The sequence below is a fragment of the Gekko japonicus genome, unplaced genomic scaffold (assembly GCF_001447785.1).
Source record: "Gekko japonicus isolate JY-2015 unplaced genomic scaffold, Gekko_japonicus_V1.1 scaffold4784, whole genome shotgun sequence".
Taxonomy (NCBI): Eukaryota; Metazoa; Chordata; class Lepidosauria; order Squamata; family Gekkonidae; genus Gekko; species Gekko japonicus.
Window position 1 is genome coordinate 23,466 of NW_015168180.1, and position 19,318 is coordinate 42,783.

The 19,318-nt window shown below is 55.0% G+C and overlaps 1 protein-coding gene across 1 annotated transcript in view; it reads left to right on the forward strand.

The window, feature by feature from the left end:
* KRBA1 (KRAB-A domain containing 1) overlaps positions 1–19,318 on the forward strand; it is a 33,946-nt gene that overhangs the window by 10,841 nt on the left and 3,787 nt on the right. Inside the window, exons 9-16 of the mRNA XM_015414987.1 lie at positions 4,337–4,501; positions 5,862–6,035; positions 7,982–8,158; positions 10,036–10,200; positions 12,132–12,362; positions 15,561–15,722; positions 16,378–16,554; positions 17,580–17,747. Of these exons, the coding sequence (XP_015270473.1) occupies positions 4,337–4,501; positions 5,862–6,035; positions 7,982–8,158; positions 10,036–10,200; positions 12,132–12,362; positions 15,561–15,722; positions 16,378–16,554; positions 17,580–17,747 (1,419 nt within the window). The remainder of the gene's footprint in view (positions 1–4,336; positions 4,502–5,861; positions 6,036–7,981; positions 8,159–10,035; positions 10,201–12,131; positions 12,363–15,560; positions 15,723–16,377; positions 16,555–17,579; positions 17,748–19,318) is intronic.

Genomic DNA, 19,318 nt, shown 5'->3' on the forward strand with positions numbered 1-19,318 from the left:
CATGGGCTTATCCTGTGCATCGCTTTGCCTCTTTCACTCTCGCTTGCAGCCCCAGATGTGCTGCGAAAGGGTCAGGTGGTGCCTGCCACAAACCCTCCTATCGGATTCGGAAGCCGCACTGGAAGCTGCCTTCTGCAGAGTGGGGGCGCCGGCTGTTGAGCTCGCCGTTGTCCTCTTGAGCTGCTCACAGCCCTCCAGGCTTCCTGGCTGAGGGAGGACTTCCCCAGTCCTTCTGTCCAAGACCCTTCTTGCTAGCCGTACCGAGTGGTGGACGTGGGATCTTCTGAAGGCGGAGCATGGGCCCCACTGCTGAGAGCCAGTCTGGTGTCATGGTTAAGAGCAGCAGACTCTAATCCAGGAGAACCGGGTTTGATTCCCCCACTCCTCCACTTGCACCCGGCTGGTGTGACCATGGGTCAGTCACAAGTTCTCTCAGAGCTGCTCTCTCAAAAGCAGTCCTCGAAAGAGCTCTCTCAGCCCCACCTCCCTCTCAGAGTGTCTGTTGTGGGGGAGGGGAAGGGAAAGGAGTTTATAAATTGCTCTGAGACTCCTTTGGGTAGTGAAGGGCAGGGTATAAATCCAATCTCCTCTTCTACTTTTTCTGCTTCTTCTTCTCCTTCTCCTCCTCCTCCTTCTCCTTCCTCCTCCTTTTTCATTCCTAACCGCTGGCCATGGCTGGGTCCTGGTGCTTTGGTGCCCGGGGTACCCCTCCCCACCTGGGCCCTGTGGCATTGCCACCAGAGCTGGGCTTGGACTAGGAGAGCAGACCGGGGTGGGTGCCCGTCACCTCCTGTGCCACTGATGTCTGGGAGTGGCGCTCCCCCTCACTCTGCGGCCCCCAGGCAGTCACTCGAGTGGCTTGGTTTGGAGGACTACCCCTGTCCGGCAACGGGGGTTTGGGATCCGTTGAGAGGAGACAACTCCCAGCTGCCTCTTGAATCCCAACTCAGCCCCCATGTCAGTGCATATTTTGAGGAATGCAACACTTTCCCCAGATTGGCGTGGGGGGAATTGAGCCACGTGGGTGGACATGCGCCTGACGCTCCTGGCCTTGAATCAGCGATACATTCCACTCAGTGCAGATTTTATGTATTTGAAACATGTATTAGCTTGGGGAGCGGGCGTGGTTCACTGGTAGAGCACCTGCTTGGCATGCAGAAGGTCTCGGGTTCAGTCCCCGGTAGCATCTCTGGTTGGAAAAGGGCCGGGCAGGAGGTGGTGGGAAAGACCTCGGCCTGAGACCCTGGAGAGCCTCTCCCAGTCTGAGCAGACAAGACTGGTGGTGGTGGACCCTGGAGGTCTGGTTCAGTGGAAGGCAGCTTCAGGTGTGTTCCTTACGGAGCATGAATGAGTTTGCTTCTTTCCCTCCCCCTCTCCATCTCCAGCCTGCCCGATCTCACCCCTCCCTTTAGTCTCGGAATGTACCGCCAGCTCATCTCTTATCTCGTCTCTGTCCTTGGAGCTGTCATATCAGAGAGCCAGTTTGGTGTAGTGCTTAAGTGTGCGGACTCTAATCCGGGAGAACCGGGTTTGATTCCCCACTCCTCCACTTGCACCTGGCTGAGGAGTATCGGGGAGGAGAGGAACCGCCGTCTGTTGCAGGGAGGGGAAGTGAAAGGAGTTTGTAAGCCGCTCTGAGACTCCTTTGGGTAGTGAAAGGCGGGGTATAAATCCAGTCTCTTCTTCTTTCCTTCACTTGCAGCTGCTGGATGACCTTGGGCAAGCCGTAGTTCTGATAAGAGCCGTTCTTGAAAAAGAGCAGTTTCTGTCAAGAGCTCTCTCAGCCCCACCTCCCTCCCAGGGTGTCTGTTGTGGGGAGGGGAAGGGAAAGGAGTTTGTAAGCCGCTCTGAGACTCCTTTGGGTAGTGAAGGGCAAGGGATAAATTCAATCTCCTCCTCTACTTTTTCTGCTTCTTCTCCTCCTCCTCCTCCTTCCTCCTCCTTTTTCATTCCTAACCGCTGGCCATGGCTGGGTCCTGGTCCTTTGGTGCCCGGGGTACCCATCCCCACCTGGGCCCTGTGGCATTGCCACAAGAGCTGGGCTTGGGCCAGGAGAGCAGACCAGGGCGGAGGGGTGCCCGTCACCTCCTGTGCCACTGATGTCTGGGAGTGAGCGGAGCCCCCCCCTCCCTCTGCGGCCCCCAAGCAGTCACTCGAGTGGCTCGGTTCGGAGGACTGCCCCTGCCCCAGGCAACGGTGGTTTGGGATCCGTTGAGAGGAGACAACTCCCAGCTGCCTCTTGAATCCCAACTCAGCCCCCATGTCAGTGCATATTTTGAGGAATGCAACACTTTCCCCAGATTGGCGTGGGGGGAATTGAGCCACGTGGGTGGACATGCGCCTGACGCTCCTGGCCTTGAATCAGCGATACATTCCACTCAGTGCAGATTTTATGTATTTGAAACATGTATTAGCTTGGGGAGCGGGCGTGGTTCACTGGTAGAGCACCTGCTTGGCATGCAGAAGGTCTCGGGTTCAGTCCCCGGTAGCATCTCTGGTTGGAAAAGGGCCGGGCAGGAGGTGGTGGGAAAGACCTCGGCCTGAGACCCTGGAGAGCCTCTCCCAGTCTGAGCAGACAAGACTGACGGTGGTGGACCCTGGAGGTCTGGTTCAGTGGAAAGCAGCTTCCTGTGTGTTCCTTACGGAGCATGAATGAGTTTGCTTCTTCCCCTCCCCCACTCCATCTCCAGCCTGCCCGATCTCACCCCTCCCTTTAGTCTCGGTATGTACCGCCAGCTCATCTCTTATCTCGTCTCTGTCCTTGGAGCTGTCATATCAGAGAGCCAGTTTGGTGTAGTGCTTAAGTGTGCGGACTCTAATCCGGGAGAACCGGGTTTGATTCCCCACTCCTCCACTTGCACCTGGCTGAGGAGTATCGGGGAGGAGAGGAAGTACTTCTTCACCCAAAGAGTGATTAACACTTGGAACTCACTGCCACAGGAAGTGGTGGCAGCTACAAGCATGGACGGCTTCAAAAGGGAATTAGATAAGCATATGGAGCAGAGGTCCATCAGTGGCTATTAGCCACAAGGTATAGATAAGGACTCTGGGGCAAGTGATGCTCTGTCATCTTGGTGCTTGGGGGGGGGGGCTATAATTGGGCTTCTAGTGTCCTGGCCCCACTGGTGGACCTCCTGATGGCACTGGTATTTCTGGCCACTGTGGGATACAGAGTGTTGGACTGGATGGGCCTTTGGCCTGATCCAACATTGGCATCTCTTATGTTCTTATGAGAGGGTCCTTCAGATACCCCAGTTGCAAGCCATGTTAGGCTTTAAAGGTCAAAAACAGCACCTTGAATTGGGCTTGGGAGCAGACCGGCAGCCGGTCTAATTGCTGTCGTATCAGAGTCACGTGCTCCTGATAGTCGTCCCCAGCCAGCAGTCTAGCTGCAGCGTTCCGAACTAGCTGCAGGCTCTGAGTAGTCTTCAAGGGTCGCTCTGGTACCAGGATACCAGGATATCCTGGTGCCAGCAATAAGTGCTGGAAATGTAATTCTAAGGTGGGCTCTTTTTACCATTCTTGGTGGACCTGTGAAGAAGTAAAGAAATACTGGAGAGAGGTGCATAGGATAATAGTGCAAGTATTGGGCGTTCAGATAGCTTTAGATCCGGAAATCTTTCTGCTAAATGTATTACCGGACAATCTAAAGAAAAGTGACAAATATCTTCTTTAACATCTGGTAACTGCGGCAAGGATGACTATGGCTAAGCAATGGAAGAAAGAAGAACTTCCACATAAACGGGACTTTATAACAGAAATTTTGGAAGTGGCTGAATTGGACGCAGGGCCGGATTTAGACTTGTTGAGGCCCTAAGCTATACAAAATCCAGAGGCCCCCTACTGTGTTAAATTACATCAGCTGGTCTCAGAAAAATTTAAAATATATATGCCCTTTAAATATTTGAAATCATGTTTTTATATTGTGTTTTTATTTGAGGTCCCAGCAGATTGCGAGGCCCTAAGATGTAGCTTATTTAGCTTATGCATAAATCCGGCACTGATTGGACGGTTTAACTCAAAACCTTCGTGATAGAGAAGAGGGTGCCTCTCAAAATACTTGGGTGAAATTATACAATTGGATTGACAAGGACACTTGAATAGACTAGTTTAGAACTGTCTGTAAGGAGTTAGAGACATGAAGGTTTTAAGGCTGTAATGACCCGATTTTTTTTTCTGTCTTGTTTGGTTTTTTGCTTATCAGTTATTATGTTGGGAAAAATAAAAATCTGGCTAATAAAAAAAAAGGGTCGCTCTGGATGCTGTAAAGAAATTGGGCACAAACCTTGCAAAGAGTTGTTCCTGCGTCTGCTGATTTCGTCCCCTCCTTCCGTAGGACTTGGTCCCCCCGCACGAGGCCCCGAGAGGCACTCGAAGGAACTGCCTCTGAGCATGTGCAGCCAGCCGGCTTCCCCAGCCATCAGCTCTTCCATCAGCAGCTCCCCGGACAGACTCACCAGATGGACTCCGGAGCCAAGAAAATGGGCACGGAAGGAGGAAGGTGAGAGCAGGGACTCCGGCCTGCCACGTGGACACACGAAGCCGCCTTCGACTGAGCCAGGCCCTGGGTCCATCAAATCCAGTCTTGTCTACTCAGACTGGCAGCAGTTCTCCAGGGTCTCAGGCAGAGGAGGTCTTTCCCATCACCTCCTGCCTGGTCCTTTTCACTGGTGATGCCGGGGATTGAACCTGGGACCTCCTGCACGCTAAGCAGAGGCTCTGCTACTGATCCACGGCTCTCCAGGGACTCAGGCAGAGGTCTTTCACATCTCCTGCCTCCTAGCCATTTTAAATGGAGCTGCTGGGGATTGAACCTGGGACCTTCTGCATGCCAAGCAGATGCTCTGCCACTGAGCCACAGCCCCTCTTTATAGCTCTCCAGGGTCTCGGGCATGGGTCTTTCCCATCACCTCCTGCCTGGTCCTTTTCCCTGGCGATGCCGGGGATTGAACCTGGGACCTCCTGCACGCTAAGCAGAGGCTCTGCCACTGAGCCACAGCCCCTCTTTACAGCTCTCCAGGGTCTCAGGCATGGGTCTTTCCCATCACCTCCTGCCTGGTCCTTTTCACTGGCGATGCCGGGGATTGAACCTGGGACCTCCTGCACGCTAAGCAGAGGCTCTGCTACTGGGCCACGGCTCTCCAGGGACTCAGGCAGAGGTCTTTCACATCTCCTAGCCATTTTAAATGGAGCTGGCGGGGATTGAACCTGGGACCTTCTGCATGCCAAGCAGAGGCTCTACCCACTGAGCCACAGCCCCTTGGCTGTTTGGTGGCCATCGTGGAGGCCCAGACCAGTTCCAGGGCCTGCCAGTCACGTGCTCTCAGGGCTGTACTCTGGCATGTCTGCGGGCAAAACATCTGCTGGCCCACAGACAGCGTACGCTCCACAGCCCTGGTGTACAAGGACAAAGGATTTGGATGGATTTCTCAGTCCGGATGCCACATTCAGGGACCCCTGCCCTCCCGACAGTTAAGAGGCCCCTGGAAAGTCAGTGTTGCATTTGCATTTGGTTGCTTGGGCACAAAGCATCTTAGAGCATACTTCTCCCCACCTCCATTTTCTCACAATCAACAACAGCCCTGTGAGGTGGGCCAGGCTGAGAGTTTGTGACAGGCCCAAGGTCACCCAGCAAGCTTCCATGGTTAGATAATGGGGATGTGGACCCAGCTCACCCAGGGTCCGAGTCTGCATGTCCACACATCCCCCAGTGCCAGGGCTAAGGGTTGTGCAGGAAATCTTTTGCCAACTTACTGCAGGGTAGCTTCTGGCAAGACAGGTCCCTGGCAGTTTGGAGCTGTGCGACCTGTTTCTGGTGTCTGAAGTTGATGGAAGCCTCTCTGCTCCCCTTGTTCCCACAGGACTCGGCCGGAATGGGCCCCCCTTGCAAGGCCTGGAGAGGTGCTTGCGGGATCTCCCCCTGAACGCACGCAGCCAGCCCCCTTCGCCGGCCACCAGCTCCTCCCTCAGCGGCTCCTCAGACAGGCCCCACCGGTGGACACCGGAGTCAGGGAACTGGGGCAGGAAGGAGGAAGGTGAGCTCTGGGAGGCAGGGGCGGGGGGGGGGAGGTTTCCCGTGTGCACAGCTGAAATCTGCACCTGCTGCCGTGAAGGCCGAGGTTCGCACTGGTGCCTGGGGGACGAGGCGTGGGGGGGGGAGCCACTCCCTTCCGGGCAGCCTGGTCACTTGCAGAGCGCTGGAAAGAGCCAGTCCAAATCGGACTCTGACTTCCTTGGGAGATCCTGTGGCTGCAAAGGCTGGTTTTCGGACTGTGCTAATCTTCCCATTAAAAATGTGTCGTTTATATCGGTGTATAAAACTGTGCGTGTGTGTGTGGCACGTGCCCGGTGCGTTCACATCTCCAGTGTGCTTCCCTGGCCTGATGTGGTGTCCGTCCTGGCAAAAGGCAGGACAGACTCTGTGCCCTGCTTGACCACACTGGGCCAGGAAGGCCAGAGCGCCCCCCCCCCCCCCCCCGCTTGCCTCCAGCCTCAGACTGGCCTTCTGCAGGGGGGGGGGAGATAAAATCTTCTTTGTTGGGAGATGAGGGATGAATCCAGACTGTCCTTGACCCCCCTCCTCCGAATTCTCACCCAGAAGTGAGGAACTGTTGTCGCTTTCCTGTGTCCTTGTCACAAATGATCCAAGCAGCTGGTGAGAGAGAGAGCCTTTGGCAGCTGCCCAGAGACCACCCAGGTAGAAAGCAGGGCGCTGGGCCAGTTAACAACCTAAGCAGAACCTAAGCAGAGCCCTGCTGGGTCAGACCAGGGAGGGTCCCTCCAGTCCAGCCTCCCGTCTCACACAGGGGCCAGCCAGTTCCTCTGGAGAGCCAGCAACAGGGCAGGGAGGCCGAGGCCTTCCCCTGAGAAGAACACCAGAAGAGCCCTGCTGAGTCAGACCAGGGAGGGTCCCTCTAGTCCAGCCTCCCGTCTCACACAGGGGCCAGCCAGTCCATCCGGAGGGCCAGCAACAGGGCAGAGAGGCCGAGGCCTTCCCCTGACAAGAACATCAGAAGAGCCCTGCTGGGTCAGACCAGGGAGGGTCCCTCTAGTCCAGCCTCCCGTCTCACACAGGGGCCAGCCAGTCCCTCTGGAGGGCCAGCAACAGGGCAGAGAGGCCGAGGCCTTCCCCTGAGAAGAACCTCAGAAGAGCCCTGCTGGGTCAGACCAGGGAGGGTCCATCTAGTCCAGCCTCCCGTCTCACACAGGGGCCAGCCAGTTCCTCTGGAGGGCCAGCAAAAGGGCAAAGAAGCCGAGGCCATCCCCTGATAAGAACCTCAGAAGAGCCCTGCTGGGTCAGACCAGAGAGGGTCCCTCTAGTCCAGCCTCCCGTCTCACACAGGGGCCAGCCAGTCCCTCTGGAGGGCCAGCAACAGGGCAGAGGGGCCGAGGCCTTCCCCTGACAAGAACACCAGAGGAGCCCTGCTGGAGCAGACCAGGGAGGGCCCATCCGGTCCAGCCTCCCGTCTCACACAGTGGCCAGCCAGTCCCTCTGGAGTGCGAACAACAGGGCAGAGAGGCCTTCCTTGATGTTGCCTCCTGGCACTGGTGTTCAGAGACTGACGGCCTCTGAATGTGGAGGTTCCCCTCAGTCCCCATGGCTAGTAGCCATTGACAGACTTATCCTCCATGAATCTACCTAATCTCCTTTTACAGCTGTTTATTCCTGTGGCCATCACAACATCCTCTGGCAACTAATACCATATTTTAATCACTCACTGTGTAAAGAAATATCTCCTTTTATCCATCCTGAATTTACTGCCCATCAATGTCAATGGATGCCCTCCAGTTCTAGTATTTTGGGAGAGGAGGGAGAAGTTGCCTCGGTCCGCTGTCTCTGCCCCGTGCATCATTTTATGTCCCAGTTCTGCTGGGAGAAGGCTGATTCTGCGGCTCTTCCTGCAAACGAAGCCCACCCAAGAACTGGCATGTGAGGTTGGCAGAAGCAGCTCGGCCCTCTCTGCTCCCTTTGTGCCCGCAGGACTCAGCCGGAGTGGGCCCCCCTCGAAAGGCCTGGAGAGGCGCTGCTTGAAGGACTTCCCCCCACACATGCGCAGCCAGCCCCCTTCGCCGGCACTCAGCTCCTCCTTCAGCGGCTCCTCAGAAGGGCTCCACCGCTGGACACCGGAGGCAGGGAAGTGGGCCAGGAAGGAGGAAGGTGAGCGCCAGTCTCCAGATTCCAAAATGTTTATTATTTCACTGGGAAATTGTGTTGGTGCCAGAACAGTGGGGGTGACGTATGTGTGTGTGTGTGTGTGTTTGTGGACAGGTGTGTCACATTTTTATTTTGCCTTTCCTCTGGGAAGCTTGAGGCAGAATTTGTGGTTCTACCTTCCCTACATTCGATCCTCACAACAGCCCTGTGAGGTAGGTTCGACTGGGAGAGAATTCCTGTCCCAAGGTCGCCACTTAAATGTCGGTATCCTGCCCTTCCGTCCAAAAGCCACTTCCCAGGGGGGTTTCCACAGGGAGGCTTTGCTCAGCTTGGCTTCCCAACTCTTTTGGGGAGCATCCCTGGGACACCCCACTGGCCCCACTGCTGGACCTCCTGATGGCCCCTGGTATTTCTGGCCACCGTGTGACAACAGAGTGTTGGACTGGAGGGGCCATTGGCCTGATCCAACACTGGCTTACCACCCCCTGCTAGCCCTGCTTCTGCATTTTCTCTTTCCCAAGCCTGGTTTGGTGCAATCTTTTGGGAAAGATCATAGTTAAAAACAAAAAACACCTTCGGATGCTGGGCAGATGGGAAGGTGTGTCTTTTTGGAGGTTTTGCTAACATCAGCTCCACTTTTGTCTTCTAATTCTCCAATCTGCCATCTCACACACACACACCCAAACACACCAGAGCGCTGTAAAAAAATGGGGAATTTCCAATTTGCTATAGTGGTATAATGATCCGCAGGAGTGCCAGAGGGTGTAGTGATGGCCATGGGAGTAAACAGTTTTCAAAGGGAATGAGAAAGATTTATGGATTAGAAAGATTCAGGTCTATCAATGGCTACTAGCCATGGTGACTAAGGGGAACTTTCATGTGCATAGGCACTAAGATTCTGAATCCCAGAGCCAGGAGGAAACATCAGGGGAAGGCCTGGGCCCCTCTGCCCTGTTACTGGCCCTCCAGAGGAACTGGCTGGCCCCTGCGTGAGACGGGAGGCTGGACTAGATGGACCCTCCTTGGACTGACCCAGCAGGGCTCTTCTGAGGTTCTTCTCAGGGGAAGGCCTCGGCCTCTCTGCCCTGTTGTTGGCCCTCCAGAGGAACTGGCTGGCCCCTGTGTGAGACGGGAGGCTGGACTGGAGGGACCCTCCCTGGTCTGACCCAGCAGGGCTCTTCTGGTGTCCTTCTCAGTGGAAGGCCTCGGCCTCTCTGCCCTGTTGTTGGCCCTCCAGAGGAACTGGCTGGCCCCTGTGTGAGACGGGAGGCTGGACTGGAGGGACCCTCCCTGGTCTGACCCAGCAGGGCTCTTCTGGTGTCCTTCTCAGGGGAAGGCCTCGGCCTCTCTGCCCTGTTGCTGGCCCTCCAGAGGGACTGGCTGGCCCCTGTGTGAGACGGGAGGCTGGACTAGAGGGACCCTCCCTGGTCTGATCCAGCAGGGCTCTCCTGAGGTTCTTATCAGGGGAAGGCCTCGGCCTCTCTGCCCTGTTGCTGGCCCTCCAAAGGAACTGGTTGGCCACTGGGTGAGACAGGAGGCTGGACTAGATGGACCCTTATTGGTCTGATCCAGGAGGGATCTTCTGATGTCCTTCTCAGGGGAAGGCCTCGGCCTCTCTGCCCCGTTGTTGGCCTTCCAGAGGAACTGGTTGGCCCCTGTGTGAGACTGGAGGCTGGACTAGAGGGACCCTCATTGGTCTGACCCAGCAGGGTTCTTCTTACATTCTTAGGATCCTACCCAATGTTTGCAGTTTTATATCACTAACTTACAGTGCAGAATGTTTGATCTCGTGGACTTTGTTTTGTTTCTAATGACAGCCCTGAGATTCTGGCTGTGGCACTGGTCCTCAGCTGCCCTTCGTATAACCCCTCTCCCCACAGGAGCAAGCCCCCCTGGGATCCCTCCCCTTCAAGGCCTGGAGAACTGCTTGAAAGAAATCCCCGTGGGTGGGAATTCACTGCCAAATTGCTTCACAGCAACCGGCTTCTTCTGTACCCAGAAGCTGAGGAGAGGAGATGCCGAATCCCGGCGGCCGTGGGCAGGAGGTAAGAGGAGGGGCGGGGAGAAGGGGGACAGTCACCTGTGGGTACGTGGCATGGCTCATCCACCCAGTGAGCCCCAGCTCTGAGCGGGGACCTGAACCCAGGCCTCCCCAGTACAACTCATTTTCAGTGGCAGCTGGGTGGTTGGGGTACCCCACATTCTTGCAGCCCAAACTTATCATCACAGCTTACCATTTCCGGCCATTTCTTAAGAATTTTCTTTTTAGTCTTCTGGAAAGGAAAATAACACATTTATCTTGGAGAGGGATTTCCCTCCCTCTCCCATCATGGTCTCTCTTTCAATACTGAAATAAAGAAGGAAATGGGATTTACAGGTCGTGAAGGTACAGTGAGTCTTCAGAACCAATATACTGCTGTGGATACTCATTGCAAATCTGAATGAGAAAAGATAACATGGAATGCAAACTGTCATGTATGGCAACTGGAACATTCCAGGACCGTTTCTACCAGAGATGGGCTGAGCTTGGATCTCTAGAACAATAGCCCACCAGGACTCTGGAAGTAGCCAATGAGGAATCAATGGTTCTGATGATGGCCTATCGTTGGTAGTTGTTTGGGGAAGTGGGTGGAGTTGCATGCTATTTAACAGGGCCGCTACCCTGGCTTTTTGCTTTTTCTCTTTATATATAAAAGCCAGTTGGGGTGGCCCTTAGCCTATGGGGTAGCGAGGAAAAATGCGCTCCCTCAGTCATTGGGCTGCCAGCTGCCGCTCAGGACTCCTGGTGTCCCATTGGCTGGAGGGGTGGGGAGGAGGGACGAGGCTGGCCAGACCCTCACAAACTGAGGACGGGTCCGATCGGCAGCGCCGGCAGCATCCGGTTGGTGGGAAGAGAAGGGGATGGTTGTGCCGTGCTTCCCTGTGCCGCCGCACCCTGGCCCAGGGATGCCGCGGGCACTTCTGTGGGGGGGGGGCTCTGCCAGGGTTCCTGGTGCTCCCTTGGCCTCGCCACCCTGGTGGCGTGCCCCGCCTCACCTCGGGATGGGGGGGAAGGCCACACCACACTTCCTGGGGCCACCGCAGCCTGGCCTGGGGACGCTGCGGACAGTTCTTTGGGGAGGCCATCCGGCCTCCACCAGCCTCCCCTCCACCACCCTCATTGGCCTGCCGGTGCGCCCCAGCCGCGGGGGGGGGGGGGCGTCGCGATGGAAAGGGAGGCAATTTAAACCCCCTCCCCTTCCTTCTCAGCCCCTGCAACCGCCAGTTTACGCCGCCTCCCCTTGCCTGTTTGCGCTGGGTTGCTCAACCTCCCCACGCAGCAGGCAGCGGAGGGACCCTGCCCATCTCCGCGGGAGGGGGCCGCCCACCCACACTAGCACTCGTTGCATTCATGCCTGCAACGGGCCTTCCTCCTAGTCACTAATAAAGGACAGCTGGTCACGAAGCTTGGGGTTGGACCATCCATGGAACCCAGTATTTAACACAAATTATGAGGAAGGTCCCATTCCATGTGCCGTCAGAGTGGTGTGGCGGCCACAGCCCATGAGACGCTCCCCTCTGGGGCTGTATCAGTCCCCACCCCCGCGTGGTTAGTGCCGTTCCACGCTGAGTCCATCACACCCGCCAGTCCAGTGGCCACTCGGATGCTGCGGTTAAGAATTTCGCCTTCCTTTCCAGTTCTCAGAATTCACTGCTGGAGCCTACAGGTTGAATCCTGAATCTGGGGACAGAATTCTCACCCTGAAAATACTGATTTGCAGGGCTTTAAAAAACCCAAAAAACAAACAGAGGTCCCAGAACTCTCAAGAGGGAAATGAAGTTATCAATCTGTATACTGAAAACTCATGAACTTTTAAAACTTTTTAAAAGAATTTTGTCAAAGAAGTTCTAGAACAAAAAGCCCCGCTGGTTTGCCTCTTGAATGTTCAGTTCAGCTCCTTATCTGGGCCGGTGGGCTGCCTTTTCTTTCCACCAGGTGGTCCCAAAGACAGCCTGCCACGGTGTCCCACGAACACCTCTGGTTGCGTGGAAGCCAACGTGGAAAGTTCTCCTCTGCACAGACTGATGAGCTGCCTGAAGGAGGTCCCCATCCGACGGCCGAGTTACCTCAACACGCCAAGCATTTCCTCTGCCTCCTCCAGCTGCAGTGAATCGGAGAGGGACCGGCAGAGCCCGGAGAGCGGGGCGTGGTGGGACAGCAGCCAGGGTGAGTGTTGTCATGGGCTGGGGTGCCATTCAAAGGGAGTCCAGAACAGGACAAGGTCGGGAGCCAGGAGCACAGAGCCAAGTCCAAATCACTAACCAGAAACGTAGTCCAAAGCCAAGCTGGGGTCAGGAGCCAGGAACACAGAGCCAGGTCCAAAGCCAGGGGGTCCAAAGGTCTAGGTGCAAGAGCCGAGCCGGAGTGTATGCAAGCAGCACAAAGCTGACTTGTTGCTTCCACAAAGAGTGTGGAGTTAAATGCTCCAATTAGCCATCTGCACGATCGGCCAGGCTCCTGTTAGAACTCTGGGCTGGCTGAGCGTCTCCCTTGTAGCCTGGCCTCTCTTCGCCTGCTTGCTACATTCTGCCGCAGTCGCTCCCTTAAACGAGTTACATGTGGGGGTGAGTCAGGAGGGCTTTCAGCTTGCAGTTCTTCCTTCTTGCTTCAGAGGGGCCAGCTGTGGTTTCTGCAGGCTCTGTCAGCTCATCCTCATCCGTGCCCAGGACAAGTGTCGGGACCTGGCATTTCCACAGTCCCTATAGGCCAGGTGGTCCAGGCCATGGTCCATTCAGGAGTGCAGGAGGTCACTGTGCTGGTGAAAGAATGGAAGGTGGGGGCAGTGTCTTAGGAGTGGAGAAGAGGACAAGTGAAGCCTTGGTCTGCAGCCCGAGGTCCGTGGAAGCGAAGAAGAACCCTGCTGGATCAGGCCAAGGTGGCTCCATCTCGTCCACCATCCTGTTTCACTCAGTGAATTACCAGTTGCCCTGGAAGGCCTGCAAATCAGACACGGAGGCAATCGTGCCCCCCATTGTTGCCCCCCCCGGGACTGGTCTATAGGGGGCTGTGTGACACAGAGTGTCAGACTGGATAGGACATTGGCCTGATACAACATGGTGTCTCTTATGTTCTCATGGTGCAGAAGAAATGTGGACAATCACGACCTAATCAGAGATGTAAAGAAAACAGTCGCGAGTGTCTGACCCGCAGATCAAGCAGTCAACAAGACTTGCAAAGAGAATGCTTTCTGTATATTATGGTCAACAAGCACGACAACACAACGAACACATTCCTTCAAATTGCCTGGGGATCCATCAGAAGCTTAGCAGCATATTTGAGCCTGAATACATGCTGAGATCAGCGTCCTAAGTAAATGTATCATCTTGCTTGATTTTTTTGTAAAGCACTTTAGGAGCGCGAGAGCTTTTGTACGACTCTAATCCAATTTTGAAATGTTGTTATGTAATCCGGAGACGACGTTGATGATGTATTTTCACACTAGGATTTTCTTATGATGTGAAGGAATGTGTTCGTTGTGTTGTCGTGCTTGTTGACCATAATATGCAGAAAGCATTCTCTTTGCAAGTCTTGTTGACTGCCTGATCTGTGGGGTCAGACTCTCGCGACTGTTTTCTTTACATTTGTTCACTCATGATGCAGAGACACATCTGCCCGTCGCCAGGCCCACGAAGAGCCACGGGAAGCCTTGGAAGGGTTCTCCTCTTGTGCTTCACGAGGACATTTTATGTCTGTGGCTCACTGGCTCAGTGGCAGAGCCTCTGCTTGGCTTGCGGAGGGTCCCAGGCTCAGCCACCAGCAGCTCCAGGTCAGGTAGTAGGTGCTGCAGAAGACTTTTCTCCGCCGGAGACCCTGGAGAGCGGCTGCCAGTCTGAGTAGACAGTGCTGACTTTGAAGGGCCAAGGGTCTGATTCAGGTATAGGCAGCTTCGTGTCTTGCTGTGTAGCTGATTTGCCCGGGAAGCTGCCCAGTTCCAACCCGATGCCGTGCGAGAGTGCGAAGCCCCATGGGAAAGTGTGCTTCAGCCAGCAGCAGGGTTAAATTGAGCCCCAGTCAGTGGCAGAGGGAGGCGATCCACAGTCCGTGGCCCCAGGAGTCTCTCTTTGCAAAGCCTGGGTGCAGAGACACATCCGCCCGTAGCCAGGCCCATGGAGAGCCACGGTAAGAAGAAGAAGAGGGGGAGGGGGGAGGAGGAAGAGGAGACTGGATTCATATCCCATGGCCCTTCACTACCCAAAAGAGTCTCAGAACGGCTTAAGAATCTCCTCTCCCTTCCTCCTCCCCCACAACAGACAGACACCCTGTGAGGTAGGTGGGGCTGAGAGAGCTCTTTCGAGGACTGCTCCTGAGAGAATAGCTCTGGGAGAACTTGTGACTGGCCCAAGGTCACACCAGCAGCTGCACATGGAGGAGTGGGGAATCCAAACCCGTTCTCCCAGATTAGAGTCCACTGCGCTTAACCACGACACCAAACTTGTTTCATTTTTCTCTTCACCTGTTCAGAAAAGTATCTGACAAAGGGGCCTTGGACTCTGGAAAGCCCCTACCTTAAAATTCCAGGACTCGGGTCTCGTTGTTCTACTGCGAACCTGCAGGGCTGCCCCCGAAACTAGAAAAGCAAACCGTGCGCTCTCTTTCTTGGGAGCAGAAGGTGTCGTGTTAGCCGGGCAGAAGTGTCAGTGTTACCGGCTGATGCTGAGGACAGATGTATTGGGCATTCTATGTAAGGACTTGTAATTGACCCAGGGTCACACCAGCAGCTGCCAATGCTCCCTCTAAGCTGTGGAGACTTGTGAGCAAAAGTCCTACTCCATGAGGAGAAGAAGAGAAGAGGAGATTGGATTTATACCCTGCCCTTCACTACCCAAAGGAGTCTCAGAGCGACTTACAAACTCCTTTCCCTTCCCCTCCCCACAACAGACACCCTGGGAGGGAGGTGGGGCTGAGAGAGCTCTTGACAGAAAGTGCTCTTTTTCAAGGACAGCCCTTATCAGAACTACGGCTTGCCCAAGGTCATCCAGCCAGGTGCATGTGAAGGAGTGGGAAATCAAGCCCGGTTCTCCCAGATCAGAGTGCGCACACTTAACCACTACACCAAACTGACTCTGCTGCTGGCATTAAAGTTGTGAGCGAGACATTTGGATAAATCAGTTTGCTCTGGAGCCCTCCTTCCTGAGCTAAGACAAAAATGTGTGAGCTGGAGGCTAAAAAACTGTGAGCTGGCTCACACCAACTCAGCTAAGAGGGAACCCTGGCAGCTGCATGTGGAGGAGTGGGGAATCAAACGTGGTTCTCCCAGATTAGAGTCCGTGCTCTTGACCACAACACCAAACTGGTAAGCCCTCGACCCTTGGGAGGGTTCTGCTCTTGTGCTTGACAGGAATATTACATGTCCGTTTATCCTAGCCCCAGCAGGCGGCATCCTCGTCCACAGCCCCCAGAACTCCCCAAAGGTCATGGCTGCCGGGGGCTCCGACCCATCCGCCCCGGACTCCTCTGATGGCACATTGGACAGAGAGGCCGAGCAGAACCGTCTGGACAGCCGGCGCCAGCATCCCCCGGCTGATGGTGAGCCGCCTCATCTGGGCAGCAGTGGGACCCGATTCTGCCTGGGGCTCGTCTGCCAGTCCGTGCCGGGCCATGGTGGTGTCCCAGGAGGACCCCAGGCTAGAGAGGCTGGGCGCAGAGGGAAGCCCTGCCCGGCAGCGGGAAGGAGTGGTGGAGGGTGTGGGTCCAAGCAGCCCCGCCCTTGCCTGCCAGGCGCAGCCCAGTCGCTGAGCGAGAGGAACCGTCAGCCGGCCCTGGACCGTGCTGCTTCAGACAAGAGGGTGGGCAGGGGATCACAGGCTCAGGTACTCCTCGGCATAAGGAACTCCCTGCAATTAGCAAACTAGCCTCTCAGGAAGCAGAGGTGTTTCAGACAGGAGAGCCGTCCAATGCTCCCTCTAAGCTGTGGAGTCTTGTGAGCAAAAATGCTACTTTGTGAGCTTTTGGCATTAAAGTTGTGAGTGAGCGGTTCGGCCACTGCATGAATCAGTTTGCTCTGGAGCCCTCCTTCCTGAGCTTAGAGGGAACACAGGAGAGCACCTAAATGTGCCCCCCTCTCCTGTCTGCAAGAGCTGCATCTTGTAGTTCTGTCTCAGCTGTGGGCAGGGACGGGCGGAGGACTGAGTTCCGATCTCCAGCCTTGCTCTGAGGCCTGTCTCTCTCTGTTCCCCTGCAGCTAAAAGGAAAGGCACTGCCAGCAGCGCCCGCCTCCAAGGCTTGGCAGATTACCTGGCAGAGATGCCCGCCAGCCCGTGCCATCGTTCCCAGACACCGGCCGGCGACTCCCAGGGCAGCTCCGAGCACCGGGAGCAGGGCGGACCCAAAAGCACAGCCTCCGTGGAAGAAGACGAAGGCGAGTGGTAGTCCGACTTCAGCTCCGTCCTGTTTCCCAGTGAAATGCCTGGAAGCAACTCTGATGTTAATTCGGATCCCACAAAGCTGGATAAGAGAAAATTACGAGGAATAAATGAAATTATATATTTATTTATTCATTCATTCCAAAGTGCACAGATAAAACTCTTACTTTAAAAACATAGGCACATTCTGCCCTTGAAGCAGCAAAATATTTGGACTAAAAAGTCCTAAATCCATGTAACATGGTTAATCTCTCTAGATTAATATAGCCTTGAACCGATAAAACAGGACCAACAATTCACTATCCCTAGGCTGAGAACCTTGAACCACATTAAAACAGTACCAAACTCGTTTCGGCCTCTAAGGCCTTCTTCAGTAGTCAAATTATTGTTATTTTCAGTTAGAAGAAGAGGAAGAGGAGGAGATTGGATTTATACCCTGCCCTTCACTACCCAAAGGAGTCTCAGAGCGGCTTACAAACTCCTTTCCCTTCCCCTCCCCACAACAGACACCCTGTGAGGCAGGCGAGACTGAGAGAGCTCTGACAGAAACGGCTCTTTTTCAAGAACAGCTCTGGCAGAACTACGGCTTGCCCGAGGTCATCCAGCCAGGTGCAAGTGGAGGAGGAGTGGGGAATCAAGCCCACTTCTCCCAGATTAGACTCCGCCCGCTTAACCACGACACCAAGAAATGCCAGCATTCTGAGAGCCGGCATGAGGTAGTAGGGAGAGTGGGTAGACTAGGGATTCTGGGAGACCCAGGTTCAGATCCCCACTTCTCCCATGGAAACTCACTGGGTGGCCACAAATTCCCTGCCTGGCCGACCTCATAGGGTTGTTGTGAGAGCAGGGAGGAGGGAAGAATTGTGTTCTTTTGATCCCCAACCGGGGATGAAGGCGGGATAAAAATCAATAAATGTAAATGCACATGTGAATGCATTCGTGAGCAGGATTTGCCATGCGGGGCCCTCGAGCCAGAGGCTTTGGCTGAGTCGGGGGTCTCTTCCTGCCTCTCTGTGCACAGGGCGCTTGGCGGAGAGCAGTCCCCTCCAAGGCCTCCTCCAGTGCCTCAAGGAGATCACGGCCAGGGGCCCCGATCCACGCAGTTCGTCGGCTAGCAACGCCGGTGGAGAGACGAGACGCTTGCCAGCCGAGGAGGACAGTGGCCACAGGAGACCGGCATCCCGAGAAAGTGAGCTCACCCCTCTGAGGGGGGGTCTCTAGCTGAGGCGGGGTGGGCTGGGGGTGGGTCAGGCTGCCTGAGCTGCTGTCACTTTCCTGGATGTGCTTCCAACAGGCTCAGAGAGCTGTGTGAGAGAAAGACGCGAGAGGAGAGCCAGTCCAGCCGGCACCCCCTTGAGCAGCCCGCAGAGGGAAACCGCACCCGGGAGCCCTGCCCGGGAGGCCACCAGAGGGCACAGAGGTGAGCAGTGGACTTAGCGCTGTCTGACCTCCCTTGGAAGCAGGGGTCATTTCCTGCAGGAGTGCATAGGAGCGGAGCTCCAGCAATAAAGAGCCCAGGGGGCGGGCACATGCAACAAGCCCCACCCCCTGCTCCCAGCAGCCCTCAGTCAGAGCATGAAGCAGTCAGGTAAGTTGTAGGGCCCCCCGGCCCAAAACAGTCCAGTGGCATCTTTAAGACCAGGTTTTATTCAGGTACGAGCTCTCCCTCCTCTGCGAGGACAGATCTGCGCATTCCCCCCCAGTGACTAGAAATCCAAAAGAGTCCAGTGGAGCCTGAGCGGTGGGTGTTGCCTTCTGACGCACTTCCGGTGATGTCAGGGGGTGTGGCACATGCAAATGAGTTATGCAAATGAGTTATGCTAATGAGCTCCTGCACCTCTTTTTCTGCAAAATTATCCCTACTTGGAAGGCTCTACTCCCCATGGATCTGGGGAGAGTGTGGACAGGAAGGGGCAGGTTTGGACATTTCTCCACCCACATCCCGTGCCCCTTCCCTCTCCCATTTCCCCTGGAACTGCCATCCGCCCCTCGCCCATCACCATCTGGCTTTTTAAAATACCGTTAGTAGGTATCTCCCTGTAGTGCCATAACAGTTTTGTTTTTGCATGTGGGTGGGTATTCTGTTTGTAATAATCAGGGCTCTTTTTGTAGAAAAAGCCCAGCAGGAACTCATTAGCATAATAGGCCACACCCAACAGCAGGAACTCATTAGCATATTAGGCCACACCCTGACAGCACAGCTCATTAGCATACTAGGCCGCAGCCCCGTGTTACCAGAAGTGTGGTCATCCAGCCACACCCACCTTTTGCTTCTTATTCTGTTTACCTTGTTTGTTGTCAAGACCCAGGGCTTTTTTTGTAGCAGGAACCACACACCTCTAATGTAGCCAATCCTAATGAGTTTCTGCTGTTGGGTGTGGCCTGTTATGCTAATGAGTTCCTGCCCAAAAATAGCCCTGCTGATAGTAAAGGTAAAGGTTTCCCCCTTGCTCAGAAGCCAGTCGAATCCGACTCTAGGGGGGCGGTGCTCATCTCTGTTTCCAAGCTGAAGAGCCAGCGCTGTCTGAAGACATTTCCGTGGTCACGTGGATCAGTGCCCTGATATAAGAAGGACTTTGATTATAAGTTGGGATTTCCTTAGAGCGCCGTGTCTTATTTATTGGAGGCATCATCTTGGTTTGGTTACCCTCTATTTCTGGCAGATTCGGGTGGGTAGCCGTGTTGGTCTGAAGCAGCAGAACCAGGGGTCATTTCGTAGAAAGAGAGGTGCAGGAGCTCATTAGCATAACTTATTTGCAT